Raw genomic sequence first — 12,919 nt, forward strand, 5'->3', positions numbered from 1 at the left:
AGGGCATGGGACTTCAGCTGCTCCCTTTGGGAAGCTAACGCTTGAAGTCCATGGGACTCTGGTGACATAAACAGCCGCATCTCTATGAGTGACTTTTTATTCCAGTTGCTTCTTCTGGCTCTCGATCCTAAACCTCAAGAATGAATGATGGGGGTCGTTGCTTTTTTTTTTTTTAAGTGTGTGCACCTGTCCGCTGTCTGTGTGGCGGTCACTGAAAGGACACTGTCTGTTTGTTATTGTAGTCAGTGAAAGGGAATGAAGGGGTTCCCCGCTCAGAAGAAAGTAACGGGAGAGACTTCGGCTGCCAAGTAAGTGATCAACTCAGTCTGGTGGTGGGTTTAGCCGGTGCCTCCTCCCTCTTCTCCACACTCATTTCCAGTGCCACTCCCAGCCTTCTGTGACACGTTTCCTGATTAAGCACCCAGTGTCTACCCAACAGTGCTGGGCTCTGCAGACCCGGTAGAGTCCTCCGCTGGGCCACACCTGCTGTTCGCTCTCTTCCTGTGGAAAACGTCTTCCCAGCCTTCATGGTTTAGCAGAAATGTCTCCTCCTCAAAGAGATCCCATGCCCTTCGGTCATCCCCGCCATCATGTTTGTTCATGCCCAATACTGTAATGATTCTTCTGTCTTTCCTGATTCTTCTTAGCCCTGTCAGGTGCTTTCGGTTTTCTAGTTGCCTTGTGTGATACCTGGCGCAGAGCAGGATGAACGATGCTCATTTCCTTACCGTCTTTACTATTAATGAACAGAACAGTCTATGTCTGCACGGGGTCTTCCCTTTAAGAATGGAACCACTGGGCTGGGCAGAGGCCCAGCAGCTCTCTTAGTAGGAGGCGTGGCCTCGCATACCCCAAGCCCCTGGTTCTGCTTTGAGGGTGGAACTGGGCGGAAAAGGGTGGAACTGGAGGGGCGAGGGAAGAGAGTGCCCCCTGGTGTCTCTTCCTATAATCACGGTAAGCCTTTGGAATTCGGCTCCATCTGTCTGACCTCATTTAAAATGAATTACGACTTTATTCCAAACACAGCCACAGAACGGATTCCTTTTCAAGGTATGAACTGGAGTTGCATAATTCAGCCAATTGTCATTATTATTAAACTGTTGGGAGGGAATAACCATTCTATTGTCACATGAATCTACAGCTTAATTCAGAATATGGTCTAGAGTTTCTATTCATAACAACAATTAGAAAACATCTGTATGTGTTTTTATATATTAGAAATATAATATTAGAAAACATAGTGTGTTCAACTTTTTTTTGTATCTAGGTTGGACCTCCAAATCTATAATCTCAGCCACTTTGGAGGACAAACTTTCAAAGGTTCACCTTGGAAACATAATAATTTCCTTTACACAAAAAGGAAAATATGGGCCAGAGAGATTACTCAAGGAGCAAACGCTGGCCATGCTAGCCTGTCAACCTAAGTTCAAACCCCAGACCCTCAGGAAAAGCTGGATATACATCTGTAACCCCAGCGTTTCTATGGAGAAACGGGAGGCAGAGACAGAATCGATCCATGGGCCGGCTGGCCTGAAGTGCACAGCACAGCATCAAAAGTAGCAAGACAGATCTGCCTCAGTAAGAAAGGAGAAAACTGACTCCTGAAAGGTGTCCTCTGACACACACGCCCTGTACACAAATAATGCACACTGCACACACACACACATACCAAACACACGCTACACGGAACACACACACACTAGTTTAAAAGGACAAATTCCAGTTGACTGTGTAGTTGACCTGGATCCTGCAGGGAAAGAGCCATACCAATAATTTTAGTGATTCTAAAACTGCATTGAAGTTCGTGGCGCTGAGTCAGCAGGAGACCTCCTGCTGTTTATCTGGAGGCTCGGGGTCTATTTGAGAACCCCACCTCCAGGGCCTTACACTTGAGATGTGGCACGTCATCGTGGGGAGATGGCAGAGGCTTTGCTTCATTTCAGGGGGAGAAGGGAAGCAGACACCCCGTCCTCTGAGGTTCACCCTCTCGTAGGTATTTGTAGAAGCCTGAGCGCTCCTAGCCTTGCATGGCCTCCAGACCCCAAATAAGGTGGGACATGCCAATAGCCTTGGGTTTCCACTTTCTGCCTCGATGGTCCCCACACGAATATTTGTTGGAAGTTCTGAAAAAGAGTCAGACTCGAGGTAAAAATGTCAAGTCTTAGCGTTTGATAACAGAACGAGTCTTGCTCTCAAGTCAATCGGATGAAGCCAGGCTTGGTGACACAGACTTCAGGAGCTGGAGCAAGAGGCTTTGAAAGTTCAGGACCAGGCTGAGCTAGAGAGTGAGTTCAAGGCCACCCTGGGCAACTTAGCAAGCCCCTGCCTTAAAGCTTAAGATGCTGGAAAAGAGCAGAGGACTTGGCTCAGGGGCAGAGCACCTGCCTACCATGTGTGAAGCCCTGGGTTCAGTCCTAGCACCATACACACACATAATCAGAATAATAATCAGATTCTTTTTACACTTATTTTATTTTTAAATATGTATCTTTTAATTATATGTCTGTCTTCATGTGGGTATGATCACGTGGGTTCAGTGCTTAGGGAGATCAGGCGAGGGTGTCAGAGGCCATGGAGCTGGTGGCTATGATTGATGTGGGTGCTGACCTCTTCCATATAATTTAAGGAAGTTCAGAGGTTTGTGAAGCGTCTCGGCCTCCTGGCCTTCCCAAGGAACATCATGATAGGGTTCCCTTTCATCCCAAGAAAGCAGTCGCTCTGGGCTCCCTATGCTACTCAGGGATTCTCCTCCATGTGTTAGCACTTGCTACAGCTTTGCCTGCTGGGAAATGACAAGATCAGGGACACGTGGCTGCAGAATAATTTGAAGGGTGTCGGCTACAGCCCAGGGTATCTGGGTTCCTGGAGAGCTGCAGTCTCCAGGGGCTCAGGCTCAGAGCAGCCTGTCAGCTTGTCTTCGGCATCTTTCTCAGGGCTGTGGGTTCACTGATGGAAACCACTGGTTTTATCCTGGGTCAACACTACATCTCTGCCATCAGACTCCCTGCCTGGGGACCGGTCAGGACTCCGTGAACCAGTCTGTAGACCTACATGGAGGGGTCAAACGTGGCCTATGGGGTAGTAGTTATACTTCCATTGTTTGCTGTGACTTTCAAAGTGGCTGTTTTAAAGCTAATACTGGTTGTATTTCACAAGAGTTTATTATCGAGGTCTCAGAAGCCTCCTGTGGGGGAATGGGCCATGTAGAGCCGTGCTACCTCCCTGCTCAGATCTGAGCAGTCACTGGCCCATAGGATGGTATATGTGACACTGAGTTCATCAAATTTCCCCCACTACTCCAACTTGCCTCCCCTGCACCAAAGCCAGAGTCGCTGAGACCCGTGTCCACCCAACACCGGAGAACTTCCTTGGGCCTCGGCTGGCTCGCTCACAGCCGGGGAGCAAGATTCCCCTGCAGTTGTTCTCTCTCTTTTCTGCTTTTATATTGTCTGTACTGGTAGATATCTGAGTTCAAAATCACCATGAGAAAACGATTTCTACATCCTGCCAGATTTGGGGTGTTTTTTTGGCTATATGTAGCTATAGTTTTGCCAGACTCTTCAGGACTGGGGTTTCTACAGCCTTTACATTGTAGATACCCTGCAGGGTGTCTCATTTTGGTATTGAAAGATGTCCATTAAAAAAAAAAAAAAAACTAAACTAAAAATAAGCATGGGGTTTTAAAAAAAAACCTACCATTTCATGAAATAAAAGGATAGTTTCACATAAAAATATAAAGCATATAAAATTATGAATTTCAAAATGAGCACCCTCAAGAAATAAGCCACTTGTGCTAATTATGGGAAACACTCTCAACACTGGTCTGTGCATGAAAGGGCTTCGGGAATGGCTGGATCCACACAGATTTCTTCAGAAATTTCTCAGCTCTGCTTTTTCTTTCTCCCCCTCCGCCCCCCGTGTTGACTTCCTGTCCAGGCATGCTTTTTTCTCTCTTGAAACGTAGTCTCAAAGGTCCAGGCTTATATCTTCATAGCTTCAAATCCGATGGAACTGTAGTCAAGCCGCTTGGTTATTCAATCAATGCTCTATCAGATCAGCTTCTGTCTCTAGCTATCCTGTAGATTTCATGGGGTAGTTCTCATTACTGCCTCCTTTACAGGTGAGGAAGCTGCGGCTCTGGGGGGGGGGGTGTTAAGTGGCTCAGCCCAAGTTCTTTACGTAGACCGCCGATGAACGGAGAGCGTGCTTGCAGGGAAAGCACAATTGAGAAATGGATTATTTCAAGATAAATACATAAATACGTGCCCCTTGCTATGCACGACCTTGATGATTTTCCCCCCACATCTTACCCAAACTCATCTCCCAAATCTGAACATCTCTGTTTTAACACATTTACCTCTCTGCTATGTAAGACTCGTCCTTCAGACAGTAAACAGGGGCTTTGTTTGCAATTGCTGTAGATGTCAAACTCTCCAGAGAAGACGCCCTCGCCCCCAGAGCCGGAGCCCGTGGGAACAGCCCAGAAAAGCAAGGAGACCTCCTCGAAGGACAAGAAATCGGTAGACAAGAAGTCAGTGGCTGAGACCAACAAGCAGAAGAGCAGCAAACAGGACGCCAGAGAACCAGTGCAGGGTGCTCAGCAGCCCACAGTGGAAGCAAACTTGCTGCAGAATGGGGACAAGACCCCAAAGAGGTCTGAGAAGCGGCGACAGTCCCTGGGGGGCTTCCTGAAGGGCCTGGTAAGCGGCCGGGGCATTTGCTGCTTCTTTCGGTGCGCAGAGCGCCATCAAAGCGTACACATCACAGTTTAGTGCTGTACCATAGAGGTGATATGTGACATAAAGGGTATTATATGCTTTATAGGGTATATGTACATTAGACCATATGACTACTATACATTATAGTGTGATTATACACACACGCAAAATCAAAAGCTCTACTGTGCCATGTTCTCTATACTAAACTCTGTGGCAGATCGTGTGTGTGTGTTACGTAATAACACTGTTATGTGTGCCCCCTTGTTTTAAGGTTCCTTCTCATACTGAAAAAAGAGCCCCCAGTAACAGTGCCTCTGGTCCATGTGACATGTGTGAGTCTCAACTCATGGGTGACAAAAAAGAAGTTGTGTTCAAAGGCCAGAGATTCTATTATCCACTTGGTATGAAATCCTGCAAAATCTAGGTCTAGCAGTGCAGGCCTATCACCCTAACTCTCAGGAGAACTGCTGTGTGTCCAGGGCTAACCTGAGCGACCTAGTAAGTTCCGGGACAGCCTGGGCTACCCAATGAGATGCTATCTGGAAAAATCAAACAAACGAATGAAGAAGGATCCTAGAAAAAGAAAAACTGTAAAATAGGGGAAAGTCACGTGGTGCAAGGGTTTGTAAGTGGGAGATGGCCGAAGACAAGGGAGGTACACGCTTTGATTTAGCTGGTGCTGACGTGAGCACTTGTATTAGTCTGAGCTCTTAGAACTGTATGCAGGAAGGACTAGCTCGACTATGTCGGAGTTACACTAGACAGGAATGGTATGAGCACAACAGTACAGCCATAACAGCAACGCCTCCTCCTGCCACACTGGGACAGTAGAAAGGCTGACCCTCCCCCTGCCCGGCACTTGCATGGCCCTGGGAATGGAGCAGACTAAATCCAAGGGAGAGGAAGATGCCAGATAACGGATAGTAAGATCACTTCAGATAGCCATGAGGAACAGATCTTATGAGACGCTGAAGGAAGGAGTAGCTCAAAAGTAACTTGGGATGAGCTGTCTAGAATGAACTAGGAAGTTCCCCTGACCCCAGGACTGTTGGAAATGTGTCACAGTATGAGCACACTTTACCTTGGGAGCAACCATCTGAGATGGGCTTGGGGACTCTCTCTTAAAAGCCAAAGAAATCGAATCATGACGTGTCTGAGATGTCACAAAGCCAGAAAGCAGTGTCGTTAGATGTTGAAGCAGGACATCCGTGACTAGGTGTGGTCACTCGGCACAGGACCTAGCTCAGAATAGGTGTGTGGTAAGTCCTCCTTGCCACTGTTGGTCTTATACCGGCTGCTTTACGTTTTTCTCCAGGGACCAAAGCGGATGTCAGATGCCCAAGTGCAAACAGACCCTGTAACGATTGGACCAGTTGGAAAATCCAAGTAAACAAACCACCCAGTTCCCACCGGGTTCTCCCATCCGTCTCCGAGCTGTGTATATATTTGTTTTCCTCCTGGCCAGCCAGTGGAATTCTGCCTACCACTTCAACCTGAATTGATGTAGATCAAGGTGTATTATTTACGTCTCCGGTCCGGTCTTTCCTGGCAGATAAGTGTAAAAATGGGTTAGCAGGTTAACTAGTTGATCGAGGGGACCTGCTGAGTGCCAGGTGCGGGAGAGAGTAGGTAGTTAAAGGCATCTGTGTTAAGTTAAGGAAAAAAAAAAAACAAAAAAAACAACATGGCAGTATCCAGTAAGTTGTACAAGAAAAATGCTTATAAGAAAAAGAATATTCTGCTTTGTAGCAAGTGTAGATTCATCCTCTAAGCCTGAGGGGGGGGAAGGAGAAAAACATTTTTTTTTTCCAGTTCACACTTTGGGGGAGGAGGACTCGGGACAGGCCCTGCCCTGGGCATCTGCCAACTTTATAGAATGGAATGTGTGGGCTGTGAAGAGGAATGGGGAAGAGTTGCTTTTCAAATAGGGTCCTTGAAAGTGAAGGGGAGTGATTGACTGCAATGATTTGGGGAACAATTATTTCTGAGGTGCAGGAACAAGGGCACGGATTACCAACTCCAAAAGAAAAACACAGAGGAAAATGAACTAAAGCTGCAGGTTTATTTTGTAACACAAGGCGGCACCAAGACCTCCGCTTTTCCCTTTGCATCCGGCACCCCTAACAAAAGACTTGTCTCTGCGATATTTCGTTATTAATGTTTCTCAGATGGCTGAGGGACCTGCTTCATCTGTTCCGTCTGACACTTATCTCACGCCTGTCTGTAATGTCCTAATGTTTTCATGATGTGCTCTGATAAAAAAAAAAAAAAACCTTCCCCTAACCCAGTTAATAAAAATTGACAGAAGATTATGCAAATACTTGAGGTGTTTTTTTTTTTTTTTAATTCCTGTATAGAGAACTGAATTGGACCATCGTGCCCATTAAGTTGGAATGCAAAGTAGCGTATGATTGACTGACGGTCATCTACACTTTTCTTTTTCCAATTTAATTTTAAAAAATAGTGAGTTTTACAAAACCTTTTGATTCTAAGCGTTAAATGCTGCCCTCTGATGGTCTCTACTAAGGCTTCGCCTTCCTAGGCGGGTGGAAAACAATGTCCACTACAGAGGCCCACATATGTGTTCAGATATGCCTTCACATACATGTTCACACCCACCATTCATACTTACGAACTCATGGAGACAGGAATAGGTTGGTCCACACCCGTGACTGGACTTAAGGTCACAGCCCCTTCCGGCAAACCAGATTTGGCCACCACTCCTCCGCAAGCCAATTAAAAGAGCCCTCTTAATAGTGAAGCCAGAAAATGGAGATTGGTTCAGTGTGCCCGCACTGGGAAGAGCCTCTCCCACCTCCCACAGTCCCTCTTGTTGAGGGTCCTGATAAGAGGGCAAGAAATAGAAGACAGGAATGCACAGCCAAGCAGTGCAGCCCCAGCGTGGTTCCCTGCTCACCGTTAGCTCAGCGCCATCACTCCCACAAGCTGCAGCTTTCTCTAGTAAACAAACGCCTCCTCTGGCAGCCACCCCACCCCCACCCACCCCTATCCCACCCCACCCCCCTTTTCCTTCCTATCTGGAGACTCCAGAAAAATTTTAACTTCTTGGGGTTGGTTGTTTCAGTAGCGTGATAGTCAAAGATGATCGCAGGTGTCCCTTTGGAATATATTCATTCCTGCAAGACCGCCAGATTACACTCACACACACACACACACACACACACACACACACACACACACACGTTTACAAAATCCCACTGCATCCCAAGGGTCAGAAATAAACACTGACTATCCTGTTCTGGCATGGATGAGAGCACAGGGGCCATGCCGAAGGCAGACTGGGAAATTGGCAAATGTATCCAAAGAAGAACCCTGACCATTAACGCCCAGATGTGAAGAAAGTAAAGGCAATACGGCCTTACTCTGGGCTGCCAGCACACTGATTGGACTCTAGGTTTCAAATACAGCCAGAAGTGGTTTCCTTTAAGCTAAATTTGCTTCCTGGGTCCTCCTGACCTGGTTTGGAAGTCACTGTCTTCCAAATCTGTCCTTGTGGGGTTCAGAGCCCCCGTCTTCCCTGTTCTGCTCCGTGTCATACTGTGCTAAGAAGGCTTTGCTAGAAAGATTAGGGCAGGAACCTAAAAGCACCTTGGGAAACCAGGAAGAGTCGGGGAAGCAGCCATGCTACCCAGTCCCCCCAATCGGCCATCAGAGACCAGCCAGCTGTCAGTTCCTTTGTCCATAAATCCTGAGGAGCTAGAGGGTGAGGTGGGGGAGGGGTGTTGCCTGCTGTGACCTTTGGCCACCGCAGCCCAGAGAGGAAGGTGACAGTATCTTGGCCAGTTTCAACTTACAGGGCACCAGCGCCTTGGCCTCAGATGAGAAATGTTTCCAGGCAGGATAGGGAGGTGCAGAAGCAGCGAGGAGGGAGTGACTCAGGCCAGGAGGCAATGGCACCCTCCTGCTTCCTGGAAACCAAACACAGGTTGGGGTGGGGGAGGGGCCCTTTGTGGAGAAGCTGGGCAAAGCCCTTCCCTGGCTTTTATTCCTGGTCCCTCCCTTCTCCTAGGCCCACGTTAGGGCACTCTTAATGAAACTGTGGACCTGCTTTTGTTTTTATGAAGGCCAGGAAATGTAAGCCACAAACTCAAACAAACGGTTTATCGCAGGGACCCTCAGCCCTGCAGTAGTTTAAGGAGCGAGTTTTGTGTTTCGTGTGAAAGTTGTGTGTTTTCAGTTGCAATCCTATCTCTGATGCTTTCACAGCAGACACTAACCTCGAGTGACTGTCATGGGAAAAGGGGCAGGCACTCCACAAATTCTCACATAGAGGCTACAGGGCTCAGGGTTAAGGAGTCAACCCCACAGAAATCAACCCAGCTCTGGCAGGTGGCGTGGGAAGCAAACCCGACCGGCAGCTAAACATCCCAGAATACTCTCCCCAAAGAAAACAGAATTAAGAAAGTGCGGGAGGGGAGGGGACAAAGGTGCTGGGTTGTCACCACGGGTCGCTTAATGATTTACTGATTTATTTATAGGTGCACAGGGAAGTGTCTCCTCTCCCTGGCCAAGAAGACGTGGCTTCTCCGAGAATGGAGCTAGTGAGATGAAATGCCTACCACTGTGCGTGCAAGTGTACACACCCACACACACACACACACACACACACATTCAAGTGCACACACACACACACACACTCGTATGCACATACCTGGGCGCACACGGCCAGTGATGCCTTCCAGTTCCTGCTAACAGAAACTTTTTGACCGATATCCGTAAAAGAATCCACTCAAAAGAGCAGTTGTTCCCGGCAGCCCGAGGCCGCTCTTGGATTCATCCTCTTGGGGCAGAAGCCACAGACCTAAAGAGCTGCCAAAAACAGGAGGGAGAGAGAAAGCCAGAGTGCTGTTTTTGTTTGTAGCTCTTTGCTTTTTAAACTTGGGTGTTTAACACTGTTTTTTTTTTTTCTTTCTCGCTTTCTCCCCCTCACCCTCTCCCCTCCTCCTTTTCTCTCTCTCCCCCTCTCCCTTCCCCCACCCCACCCCCAAAGCACCGTGCAAACTAGTCCAGAGCACTGGGCAACTGGATTAAAAAGGTCTAGGGTACCCCCCGTCTTCCCCTCAAAGACCCAGAAGTCTAGGTGTGTGTGTCCAGGACCTGCAGGTGTGGTCTGTCCCATAGCCCTAGGCTAGTCGTGGGCCTGAAGCAATAAAATCCGAGTTTGAGGTGCAGCCCAGCGGTACAGAGGCCTTGTGTTCCCTTTCCAGCGTTGCAGGGGTGGAGGGGGCAGCGGCACGGTAATTAACACAAATGGTAGAGAAAATCCCTCCCTGGCCTGCCCGCGAAGAAGGAAAGGGAAGGGGCACCAGTTACCCGCTTTCCCACGGTGCAAACCCCGAGATTAGGGATGGGCTGGGGGCAGGGCTCGGCCTTAACCGCTCTTCCGTGTCCTCTTTCGAGCCCTTAAGTAAGCAGTTTGGCACAGCGAGTAGAGTCGGGTTCTTCCGTGCTAAGGGCTGTGTTTATTCTACTGAAAATGGGGCAGCGGCGTGGGCTCCTGAAAACGACTGCCTGTTAGCAAGAAGGGGGTGGAGAATAAAGACAGCAAGCAACTTTCAAACACTGGTCACTGCGGTCTTTAGCGCAGGCAGGGACACTGGGCCGGGGCCAGAGATTGCCGCTCCGGAGGTTGAATGGTTTCTGTTGTTATTGTTGTTTCAGATTTCCTAATAGGTGCTTCCTGACAAAAACAAAAAAAAAACAAAACAAAACAAAAAACGGCCCCAGGGGCCTGCACCGCTGCCTTTGAAGGAGCACGCATTTTAGGAGTGACTGTCGTTCAGGCGCCTTTTATCTAATCACACCACAAGGGGGCGCTTCAGGAACTGGGTTCTGCAGGCCGACCGCGCTGCTTTCAACCGTTGCCTACCCAGGAAACTGGACGGCAGTCTGCCTGTTGATTAACTCCTAGAATACAGTCAGGTTCGAGTAGAAGAACAAGGAGAATTAAGACAAACCGGGCAGGCCGGTTGCCAGCTATGGTCCCCACAGCCCTCCAAACAGAGACGAGCCAGGCAGGTCTTCTGTTCCCATCTGTCCCACCTTGGAAGAAGCTTTCGGGAGAATGTGGGATCGGCAAGCATTTAAGCAACCTTGACTGCTTCTATCATGCTCCACCTGGCGTCATTACCTCTCTGCTCACTCTCTCTCTCACTCACACACACACACTCTGTTAGAGATCAAACGAGTTAACGACTCTATTTCCTCCTGTAATAACAGCAGCCTTTGCAGCATAGGGAACCCGTAGCGCCCCCCCCTCTCCCCCGTCAGCTACTAATACTAGCAATAACGGCATTTCTCATTGCACACACAGCGTTATGGGACAGCCTTGGCTTCCGTTCTCGGAGACTGTCTGACGATAAAGAAATACATCCTTATATACAACAGGCGCCGTGCCACGGTCTGGCTCTGGTCCCGAAAGGCTTTGCTCTGCCTTGTTCTGTGGTTTAACTTTGGGCTAGAACTAGTGACAGGCGGTAAGTTTCTGTTAACAGGACCTGTGTGAGCCGAAGCCTAGCCCCACAGCACGGTCCTGAGGCTCTGGGCTTCTCGAGATTAGAACCTTTCCGTGCTTCGTGGACACTGTCAGGCAGTCTAGTACAATACCTCAGTAAATGTCACTCGAACTGCTAGATAAACTGGCAGACACTTCACAGCCACCAGCCCTGAGACTACATCAGCGGAATAAGCTCTAGAGCTCTGGGTGTTTGATCATGCCACTCATGCCCACTACCAGTTGGCCAGCTCTGCGGCTCCCAATGGATTGTCCTGAAACCAGTAGCCACAGCATTCGCTGAGGGCTTGATAGGGCCCTCACACTCTAATCTAGACCTCTAAACAAAACTTCCCAGTGTGCCCCTGTGTCCTTAAGACACGTCCAGGCAGCAGTTCCAATGAGAGAGACGGCGCCACAAAGCGTGCACTGAGTATGTGATCTGAAGATGAAGGTAATTACAGCTGGCTCTGAGCCTCACTGGAAGCCAGGTGCTGTGTGTCATGCAACTATCTGCCTTGTTGACTCCCCCCACATAGTCACACATACACTTTACAGATGAAACTCGTCTCCGAGCCTACAGAAAGTAAGAGCAGTGTTCTCCAAGGCTGAAACCCAACCATAGGCTGGGGCTGGCCTTGAACTTGTTAGGTAGCCAAGGGTGAGCTCTGCTCCTCTTGGCTCTACCTCCTGAGTGTAGGGATTGCAAGTGTATGCCACTGTACGTAGTTTCTGTGGTCTGAGGGTCAAACCTGGGACTCTGTGCATGGCAGGAAAGCCTTCTGCCAGCTGAGCTGCAGCCCCAGCCCTGCCCACATCAGCTCTTAAAAGCTGACGGGAGATGCGAGAAGGAAAAAGGTAGTGAGGCTTGTCTGAGGATGTGACATTGTGGAACTGAGAGGAAGCACTGCTGCAGGCCACCTGGGTGGAAGGGGGGTGGAATTTTACAGAGGGAACAGTTGAGCTCACTCAAGAAGAATGAAGAAAGCTTGGCCAAGGGTTCCCAGAGAAACAGGGAGTGCCAGAGTGTAGAATCCCCAAGAGTGAATGAAACGGTAAGTAATTCAAGATGGCTGGCTGGGTATGCCTTGGAGAAGCCAGAGGTCGGGAGGCAGCACAGAACTGATCTTCCAGGATGTGAAGGGGTCCACTGTAAGACTCTGAAAGCATATATAGGCTGGGAGTACAGGGCAGACAACGTGCTGAGCAAGAGCAGGGCGCTGAGCCCAACATGTATGCACTCATAAGCTCCCTCCCTCCCTCTTTCCCTCCCTCCCTCCCCTTCTCTCTTCCTCCCTCCCTCTCAATAGGCAGCTATAGGAAAGATATTAGCTGGAGATGACATAATTAAATTGGCGCTTTGGTTTCAAGTAGGGTCTAATGCAAACACACTTCAGCCAATATTTACCAAGTGACTAACTACCCATCAGATATTAATTACAATCTTTTTTTAACTTAAGTTATAATTACAAGAAATGTCCACAAAGGGGCTGCAGAGATGGCTCGGCGGGTTAAGAATACGTACTGTCCTCGCAGAGGATATGATTCAGGTTTTCAGCACCCACACAGGGCAAATCACAACTGAATATAACTCCAGTTCCAGGGGCATCCAGAGCCCCTTTCTGTCCTCTGGGGACACTGTACATACTCATATACAGACACATGCATATACATAGAGTTAAGAATA

At 48.6% G+C, this 12,919-nt stretch overlaps 1 protein-coding gene across 1 annotated transcript; it reads left to right on the top strand.

Annotated features, from left to right (window-relative positions):
- Window positions 1-224: 224 nt before the first annotated feature.
- LOC129683193 (breast carcinoma-amplified sequence 1 homolog) lies at window positions 225-7,038 on the top strand. The gene is made up of 3 exons (XM_055615831.1): window positions 225-308; window positions 4,422-4,700; window positions 6,034-7,038. Exons 2-3 carry the CDS (start codon window positions 4,422-4,424, stop codon window positions 6,106-6,108), a joined length of 354 nt encoding a protein of 117 aa, XP_055471806.1. The 5' UTR covers window positions 225-308; the 3' UTR covers window positions 6,109-7,038.
- The last annotated feature ends 5,881 nt before the right edge of the window (window positions 7,039-12,919 follow it).

This window comes from Psammomys obesus, unplaced genomic scaffold (genome assembly GCF_907164565.1).
Source record: "Psammomys obesus unplaced genomic scaffold, mPsaObe1.curated_primary_1811, whole genome shotgun sequence".
In the NCBI taxonomy this organism is placed as follows: Eukaryota; Metazoa; Chordata; class Mammalia; order Rodentia; family Muridae; genus Psammomys; species Psammomys obesus.

Excerpts from the sequence above, each read along its gene's own strand:
- LOC129683193 (XM_055615831.1), top strand. The coding sequence starts at position 4,422 with ATGTCAAACTCTCCAGAGAAGACGCCCTCGCCCCCAGAGCCGGAGCCC. Across the intron at positions 4,701-6,033 it reads GGGGCTTCCTGAAGGGCCTG|GGACCAAAGCGGATGTCAGA; the intron begins GTAAGCGGCCGG and ends GTTTTTCTCCAG.